The sequence below is a fragment of the Loxodonta africana genome, chromosome 5 (genome assembly GCF_030014295.1).
Source record: "Loxodonta africana isolate mLoxAfr1 chromosome 5, mLoxAfr1.hap2, whole genome shotgun sequence".
NCBI lineage: Eukaryota > Metazoa > Chordata > Mammalia > Proboscidea > Elephantidae > Loxodonta > Loxodonta africana.
The window spans coordinates 74,296,234-74,306,301 of NC_087346.1; the positions used below are offsets into that span (position 1 = coordinate 74,296,234).

Genomic DNA, 10,068 nt, shown 5'->3' on the forward strand with positions numbered 1-10,068 from the left:
GCTAACTAAATATGGCTAAATATGACTGCTATGTTGGCAGTTCAAATCCACCAGCTTCTCCTTGAAAACTCTATGGGGCAGGTCTACTCTGTCTTATAGGGCCGCTTGACTCAATGGAAAGGAGCTTGGTTATACTAAAAAGCAGTATGCTAGTTAGTTATACAGTACAGTGTATCAGCTGTGTTATAAAAAAAGGTGAAGAAGCTTTGTCACAAATTAAAAGCTTTGTTTTCAAGTAATTCTTGGATGATTTACAATTGTGTGTGGTACAATGTGTCCACGCAACCTTTGTTGAAGTGTTAAGGAGTTGGAATGACAAAGCCTCTTTGGAAATGTGCACTTGTAAGAAATAGTCAATAATAATGGACAAGATCAGTAATAAGCCTCTTGTAAAAGCTATTTATAGAATGGGATCACATCTCTTCCCTTTTGTTCGGGCCTCTCACCCTCAGTCTCTTAGTAAGTCTTAAATGTGCTCCTTATGTATAGAATTTTAGAAGCATCAGTTTGCATAAGGGAATTTTAATTTGATATACAAAGAAGAATATTGGATTGTGGCTTTGAAATTTTTATTGGTAGGATACTAATGATATACCTTAGATAGTAATGACATAGTTCTACTTTCTAAAGTGTTCTTTGTCCACTCTGATACTATGCATACCATTCTGCAGGTTAAATTTCTGTGGAAAGATCTGAAGTAATCATCATGCATTGACCCAAGGGGGGAAAAATAGGACTTTTTGTCTCATTTTAACATTTACATATACGTTTTTTATATAGGGTCGCTATGAGTCGGAATCGACTCGACGGCGCTGGGTTTGGTTTTTTTATTTATGTGTACAGGTATTCGCTGACTTACATTATATTTTAGTTAAGAAGAATCTCACAACCATCGTTCTTTTGTACATCTTATCATTAATAATATGTACTACATGCAATGTTGCAGTACATAATTTGCTGATGTCATCATATCTGTAAGTTTATGTGTAATATTTCCAACCCCCAGAGACAAAAATTGAATTTATAAAGATAATGATAATAAAAGGCAATAATAATGAAAAAAAAAAGATATTCAACTTAAATCAGAATCAACTTAAGATGGAGTTGATGGAACAGGACTTCATTGTAACCAGGGAACTACCTGTATATATACATATAAACATAGAACATGTATATCATGGTATGATAACAAGGTCTTTTTATGCTTTTTTACAATGGCTTTATTATCTCAGTAAGAATTTGTTTCTTTCCTCAGGGCCGGTGCATAAATTTCTCCCGAGTTTCATCTCAGTAAAAGAAAAGCAGGAAAACCAAAGAAGTATGAAGATACATATCTTCACACCACTGATTTCCAACCAAGTTAAAAAAAATAATAATAAAGCATTTCAGAAGTTTTGGGAAGAGTAACTTAATTCCTCTCAGGCATAAAATGTTTTTTCTGCCTTCTGCTTTGCTTGCAGCAAACATTTTCAGACTCTTGTTCTGCCATCTACAGAGGAGTCCATGAAACCCAATGGTAACTCATGGCTCATGACCTTCAAAATAAAGAAGAATGTTAATCTGCATGCTATGGTTTATACAGGAAGGTTAACTTCAATGTGTAGAAGAGGAAAGAGCAAAACAACAATCAGGAGATGCTACGGCATGAAGATGATACCAAAACAAGGACCACAAAACAACTAGCCATGATGAAGGGTCTTTAATGGAGAAAGGAGTTTTCTTACATGGAAACATGGTGCTTGTTTTTACACAACAAGATCATTGGCTACAGGCAGAGTATAAAATTTCCCACCACGCTAGGCAAATAAAGAAGTCCATTGCCTTATAGCTATGTCAGATCACAAAATTCTTCCAAATCCCCTATCACAGTGTGCCTTACGGGAAGCTTCTGACTGGAAAATCTTGTCATTCTAACACTGAAAAGTGCACACGCATGACAAAATGTAGACAGGATGCCTCAAGGTATTGGTAGCAAGCAAGATTTTGCCCTTTAGTTTTTTAAGAACCCTTTCTTTCATTATGCACTTGGGACAAGAAGAAAATTAATAGAGCGTTATTCTACAGGAAGACAGTCTCTAATCAGAGATCTTGAGTGGAGTTTAAGGGACTGATGATTTGCAATTGTGTCCCTGTGACTGATAGATTTTCCCCTTTTTCTATGTTTAGGATTTACTAGTGCATAAAGCAGTAATACCTGTAAACATACTTAGAAGTTTGTTTTGTTTTTAATTTAAAGAATGCCGTAACCACAGACTTCCGCTCAGGGTTTTTCTTCCTCCAAGTCTCCAAGGGCTCTTCATCGTCACAAGCCAGCAACTCTCTTTGCATGAAAATTTCAAAGTTTAATTAATATAATTAAAGGCAACAGCAAGCAGCAGCCTGTGAAGATTTTGCTCATCTTTTTTATGCCTTTTGACATTGAATGACCTATTACTGTATGCGCATTACTTGGATTTTGAGGGGTACTCCACCTTGGTTATGATTCAGTAGAGAAAAAAGACCTCTTTTCATCAGTTTATAAATTAAATTTTCAAGAGGCTTGGCCATCACAAACATTGACAATGTATGTATTATAATTTTTTAGAAAACCACCATCGTGTCACGTCGGCGATGCCAAATTATGTTAGCGTGAGCGGAAACACTGTGGGGGAGGAAGAAGGCAGCAGCTGAAGGAAAAAGCTCAAATGATCTAGTCACTTTCGATACAGTACTTCAGATGCGAAATGGATATTCGACTCGAAACCTGACAAAGCGCGCCTGCTTTGATGTGAACTGGTATAGACAATGACCAGTGGCTGGGTCAGTGGGATGTCTCTCTGCTAGCACAAAGGCTTATCAAATGACACTAAAAATAAGCTCAACAACCATCACATTGGAAGGGAGAAGGAGAACATTTTATGTTTGGCGGGCATGTGTGTGTACAAGATGGAAAGAGTGATTTGGAGTATCCCCATATAATTATCCCCATTGTGCTCTTAATGGAAATTTCAAAGGATGGGAGTGATTCTGTTGGTTGGTGTCCAGATTTGTGACACTGCTCCAAGAAGCTTTACGCACACACACAAATATATATACATATATATTCTCTAGCTTGAATCTTTTGCTCAAGTTTATTTATGTCACTGGCTGGCTGGATCCAAAGTCATGTGTCCACATATTCATAAATAAAATTTTTACCTGTGCCTTTGCTGCCATTTTCTTTAAACTCAAATAAAGCTCATGTCTTTGTTTGGGTGAATATAAAACTGCCCTGGTTAATTTCAAGGAAGAAATTGTATTCAGTTTCAAAATGTCCCTCATGTTCACAGATGGTACTACTGATGATAATTATCCATGTGTGTAAGTGTGTCCTGGAAGCCCAATGTGGTACACCCAACCCTTTCTGCAATGAGGTCTTGTAGACCTTTGTTTGATGTTTGCGTCTGGGAGAGGGCCTATAGCTGTTAATAACTTTCGGTGTACATCCATAAATGGTATTTTAAGAGCAATAAGGATACTACAAAACTTAGGCTATGTCCCTTTGGACTCATATCATATAGGGTCGCTGTGAGTCGGAATTGAGTCGACGGCACTGGGTTTGCGTTTTTTGGTTTTATGTCCCTTTGGTAGCTGCTTTAAATTTGTGTAGTATCATAGAGGATAGCAATGTTTTGCTGCATGAAAAATGTAAGTAGCCCTTTTACCCTTAAACGGCAAAATAGCTTTTTGGAGATTGCAACACAAATGGGTTTTTTTTAACACAAATGAAGAACACTCTGGATAACACTATGCAGCACTCTTAGTGAAAAGGCAGAGTCTGGTCTATATGTAGACTGAAAAAAACACCATGCATAAAGTTCAAAGATAGATGCAATTTCATGCCACTCAAATATGTGAATTAAATCTATGTTATGATTTTCTCTGATCATGCTAAATAACACATTAGAAGAATTTGTTTTAAAGAATATTCTCTCACCAAATAACAAGATCATAAATCTCTACAAACTTTCAACCTGGAAAATAACTGATTAGAATAAAGCCATTTCTATAAATTAAATGGCATTTGATATTTTATATATAGGAATAGTTCCTGTTTAGTTTCCTGGACATGATGTCAGTCGAGATCTATTCTCTGGTTAGAAATGAATAAATCTTATCCACAATCCATTTGTGTTGCATAAGGTTGCAAAGCAATTAAGTGGGAAATGACTTCTAACTTATGTGTCTACTCTGCCTAGAAAGAAAGTTTTGAAGGCATCTATATATATTTCATAACAATGTCTGTTCTTTATGGATTTGATCCATAAATATTTATCTATCTGAAAACTTTGATACTTGGAATGTTTTCCTTAAAGCATTTGGTGCTCCAGGAAAAAACATTTGGTGCTAAGAGTTGCAATACTGACGCCTTTCCCCAAGTTAATTCTATTTTAAAAATTTATATTTTCTTTCAAATGAGATGCGGAGTAAAATTTGAGACCTTCCATTAAGTAGTGAGCAGCATCTGTCATCTATAGAGAAATTAGTATTTGACAAAAATATGAGGTTTAAACCCCCTTTTATTTGAAAATGCTAGAGAAAGAAGCTACTTTCTTATATTTACCCTTAAATTTTAACAATTTTAAGTAATAAATTATTCAATATTTGTTTCTATAATGAATTCTTACTGGATATAAGATCAGAATATCTCTGTGAAAGTAATTACTTTATCTAAATATCACTGACCATTGTTTACTGCTCAGAGGCAACTTATTTGCTTATTTTTTAAATTAAAATGAAACCTACATTTTAACCAACAATGTGATTAAAATATTTTTGATTGATTAGTTTAATAAATTATTTTGGAATTGGAAAAGGGCAAAATATAATCGTTGTTGTTGTTGTTAGGGGCCGTAGAGTTGGTTTCGACTCATAGTGCAACTCCACGCACAGCAAAACAAAACACTGCCCTGTGCTGCACCATCCTCATAGTCATTGCTATGTTTGAGGTCATTGTTGCAGCTGTTGTGTCAGCCCATGCCATTGAGAGTCTTCATCTCTTTCGCTGATCCTCTGCTTTACCCAGCATGATGTCCTTCTCCAGGGACCTATCCCTCCTGATAACATGTCCAAAGTATTTGAGACAAAGTCTCACCATCTTCTCTCCTAAGGAGCATTCTGGCTGTACTTCCTCCAAGACAGATTTGTTTCTTCTTCTGGCAGTCCATTGTATATTCAATATTCTTCACCAACACCATAATTCAAAGGCATCAATTCTTTGGTCTTCCTTATTCATTGTCCAGCTTTCCCATGCATGTGAAGTGACTGAAATTTACTATGGAGTCAGGCACACCTTAGCTCTCAAAGTGAAACCATTGCTTTTCAGCACTTTATTTTTTTTTTTAATTGTGATTTAGGTGAAAGTTCACATATAAAATTAGTTCTCATTAAACAGTTAATACACAAATCATTTTGCAACATTGGTTACCAACCCTGCTATGTGTTAACATTCTTCCCTTCTCCACCCCAAGTTCCCTGTTTCCATTTGTACAGTTTTCCTGCCCCTTCCTGCTTTCTTGTCTTTGCTCTTGGGCTGGTGTGCCCATTAGTCTTGTATATATGATTGAGTTATGAAGCCCATCCGTCATGTGTGTTATTGTTGGCCCCCAACAGACCTGTCTAATCTTTGGTTGAATGGTGAACCTCAGGAGTGACTTCAGTACTGAGTTAAAAGGGTGTCCAGGGGCCATACTCTTGGAGTTTCTCCAGTCTTTCTCAGACCAGCAACCCTGATTTTTTTTTTTTTTCTCACCACTGTGTCTGGAACCCTCTACTGTGATCCCTGCCAGAGCAGTCAGTGGTAGAAGTGAGTACCAACTAGTTGTTCTGGGCTCAGTCTGGTGGAGGTTGTGGTAGTTGTGGTCCATTAGTCCTTTGGGCTAATCTTACCCTCATGCCTTTGGTCTTCTTCATTCTCCTCTGCTCCAGCCTGGATGGGACCAGTAGATGTATCTTAGATGGCCACTTGCAGACTTTCAAGACCCCAGTCGATAATCACCACAGTTAGATGCAGAGTATTTTCTTTATAGACTATGTTATGCCAGTTGAGGTCTTTTGCAGATTTGCCCAGTGCAATATGTCGTTTGATTTCTTAACTGCTGTTTCCATGGGCATTGATTGTGGATCCAAGTAAAATGAATCCTTGACAACTTCAATCTTTTCTCCATTTATCATAATGTTGCTTATTGGTCCAGTTGTGAGGATTTTTTATTTCTTTATGTTCAGGTGTAATCCGTATTGAAGACTGAAGTCTTTTTTCTTCATCAGTAAGTGCTTCGAGTCTTCTTCGCTTTCAGCAAACGAAGTTGTGTCATCTGCGTATCGCAGGTTCTTAATTAGTTTTTCTCCAATTCTGATACCACGTTCTTCTTCATATAGTCCAGTTTCTTTGATTGTTTGCTCAGCATACAGATTGCATAGGTATGGTGAAAGGATATAACCGTGATACACACCTTTCCTGATTTTAAATGATGCAGTATCCCTTTGTTCTGTTAGAACGACTGCCTCTTGGTCTATACACGGTTTCCTCATGAGCATATTCTCTGCAGTGTTATTCCTGATTTGTTATGATCCAGACAGTCGAATGACTTCGCATAGTCAACAAAACACAGGTAAACAGCTTTCTGGTATCCTCTGCTTTCAGCCGAGATCCATCTGACATCAGCAATGTTATCCCTCATTCCACATCCTCTTATGGACCTGGCTTGAATTTCTGGCAGTTCCGTGTGGATATACTGCTGCAACCTTTTTTTAAATTAACTTCAGCCAAACTTTACTTGCATGTGATATTAATGATATTGTTCAATAACTTCCACATTTTTTTGGATCACTTTTCTCTGGAATGGTCACAACCATGGAGCTCTTCCAGTTGGTTGGTCAGGTAGCTGTCTTCCGAATTTCTTGGCATAGAGGAATGAGTACCTCCAGTGCTATATCCATTTCTTGAAACATTTCAATAGGTATTTCATGAATTCCTGGAGCTTTGTTTTTCACCAATGCCTTCGGTGCAGCTTGGACTTCTTCCTTCAGTTAGGTTTGTTAAAAATAATCAAAATATAAAGAAATTGAAACAAGTTTTATTTTGAGCAGTTATTCTGTATTATATAGGCAGATCATTCAGATTCTGAAAAAAAAAAGCAAATGGCTCAAAGTAGGCTAGTTGCAATGAAGCTTATAAAGAGAAGAATAGAAGATCAAACATTGGTTAATCTTAACATTATTGATTGAATCCTGCTTTCCTTGCTCTCCCCATTTTATTAAGATCAACTGATAACAGGTAACAAGGTGGTCCCTGGCCCGCCCTCCACCTGCAGCCATGATACCTTTTGAAACTTTTATTAGGTAATCCTGGCTTCCAATAGGAAAGAAAAGATTACCAATTTTGGGTGAAAAAAGCTGCTGACAGAATTAGTTTTAGGTCAGGAATTTTTGCAGTTAATATTTGATTTCATGGATAAGAAAAAGCCTTAAAATTAGAGTAAGGTGTCTGTTACTAATTTTTTATTTTGACAGTCACATTTACAAGTATTATAAAGCATTGTAGCTTCTCCTTCCACATGTACATTGAAAAACCCTGTAGTTAACTTTTACTAGATTTTGCACAGCATCACATTACTTTAGGAAATTTATTAGTGTTTTATTACCACTGGAAAATTATGGCAGATGTGTGTGCACAAGAGATAAATATATACATTCCCTATTTTAATATGAAAGAAAATATATGATCTAGAAACACAGAATAATTCTAGTACATCTGTTATGTACTTAAGGAAAGAAACAGGCAAGTGAGGCTGGAAGAAGTTGCCTATTTGCAGGTTATGAAGTGAATACAGCCACGTTTCAGGCTTGGGGTTAGGTTAATATTTTGCTTAGTGAATTTCTATGGCACAGTTCTGAGAACAGTTTAATTTCAATATATTTGTATACTTACTAGAACCTAAATGAGTCATTGGATAAAAGAAATCTTTTTCTGAAAATCCACGATGTAGCAGACTCTGATAGTTTTTTTTTAATGTACGCTATCCTTGCAATCTCCTGCAGAAAGAAAATGCTGATAAGAAAGTACACAGTATAGCATGTAAATTTATATAAAGAAATTGCTTGTTTAAATAGCTTCACAAGAACTGTATAAGATAAATTATGAGAGAGAGACAGAGACAGAGAGCTGACCCATTATGATTTGTAACAGAGTTTTGGCTTGGAAATCAGGTGATAGGGACGTAGACCATAGACCTAGCCACCAACTAGCTCACTGACATTAAGCAAATCAACTTCTCAGCCATTAACTGGTGATGGAACGAAGATATCGAAAGTTCCTTCCAGCTCTGACAATGTTCCTTTGGAGATAGTCATAATGGAGGTTTTAGTATTTATGTATCTCGTATTTTTTAATGATTGACTTTATTTGTAGAGTGTGGCAACAACATTAGTCCTGTAAATTGCCATTTAGTTGTGAAAATGACACAGAACCATAGTATATCACTTATAATTAGCCATAATAGGGTAATTTCTTATAGCTAGAATTTGTCAACTGGTAATATAGTTTATATTTGATGAAGCATCTCAAAAGATGAATAAAATATTCAGAAACATGTGCATGTATTTCGCTACGGTTTTACTGCCTTAGCAAACATCTCAAAGGAATATATAAAGATATACAGAAACTGTTAAGAAATTGTCATCAGTTTTAATGAATGACATACTTTGTACAGTATGTTGTTAGGTGTCATCGAGTCGGTTCCGACTCATATGGACCCTATGTACAACAGAACAAAACTCTGTCTGGCCCTGTGCCATCCTCACAATCATTGCTATGTTTGAGCCCATTGTTGCAGCCACCGTATCAACCCATTTCGTTGAAGGTCTCCCTCTTTTTTTCAGACCCTCTACTTTACCAAGCATGGTGTCCTGCTCAAGAGACTGGACCATCCTGGTAATATGTCCGAAGTACAAGACAAAATCTCACCATCCTCCCTTCTAAGTAGCATTCTGGCTGTATTTCTTCCAAGACAGATTTGCTCTTTCTTCTGGCAGTCCGTGGTATTTTCAATATTCTTCACCAACAGCATAAGTCAAATGCATCAATTCTTCTTCAGTCTTCCTTATTTGTTGTTCAGCTTATACATGCATATGAGGCAATTGAAAATGCCATGGCTTGGTTCAGGCACACCTTAGTCCTCAGAGTGACATCTTTGCTTTTTTAACACTTTAAAGAGGTAGAAAGCTAATTATTAAACTCTTCTTTCCTTACCAAAATTGGAAAAAAACAACAGTAATTATGTCTGTTTCCCACAGCAAATATTTGCTGGGCAATATTTTACTGAGTAATTTGAACACAGTTCAAAATAGGTAGTATATTAGAACTGCTAATCTTTCACAATGTTATGATTTTCTTAATGTAGAAGAAAACTGTGAAGATAAAAATTCAAAATAATAAATGGGCCCTTAACCTTCTCTTCATATTGTTGTAAAGCTATTTATATCTTAGATAACTTTTATTTGCAAGATTGTAAATGCCAATGAGTAATCCAAAATAAATTGTAAAAGCTATTAAAGTGTATATTTAAGTAGATAACAGTTTGACTAGAAACATTCTCAAGAATTAATCTTCTAGAATGGAGATTATCAAAAAGATACGCATTGTTTTTGCATGACAAAAAAGGCAAGGTGATTTACATGCAGAACAAAGGAACTGAGAGCTTCCCAAGTCATAGATGATAGAAAATGGAAATTGTTACATCATGTGCTAAGTTACAAACAAATCTAAACCTTTTATACTTCACCATCTGATTTATATAAGTAATGGGATAATGAAAAATCCACGATGTAAAACAAGATTGCCTAGTTCTAGCAGTTAACACTTGTAAATTGACTTTTTTTTTCTGTTAGTTAACATCCTGACGTGAAATGAGACAATTATCATTATCACACTAAAGTTTTGAGGTTTTTTTTTTTTTTTTTTTTTTAACAGCTTCCATTTCTAAGGAAACCCTGGTGATGTGGTGGTTAAGTGCTACAGCTGCTAACCAAGAGGTCAGCAGTTCAAATCTA

The 10,068-nt window shown here is 36.1% G+C and overlaps 1 protein-coding gene across 2 annotated transcripts in view; it reads left to right on the forward strand.

Annotated features, from left to right (window-relative positions):
• ANTXR2 (ANTXR cell adhesion molecule 2) overlaps nucleotides 1-3,182 on the forward strand; it is a 170,645-nt gene extending 167,463 nt beyond the window's left edge. For both annotated transcript variants that reach the window (XR_002786807.2, XM_003414204.4), the window contains one exon: nucleotides 1,256-3,182. Coding sequence is in view for 1 of the 2 variants with exons in the window: in XM_003414204.4 (XP_003414252.2) it covers nucleotides 1,256-1,294 (39 nt within the window). In the remaining variant the exon portion in view is untranslated. The remainder of the gene's footprint in view (nucleotides 1-1,255) is intronic.
• The last annotated feature ends 6,886 nt before the right edge of the window (nucleotides 3,183-10,068 follow it).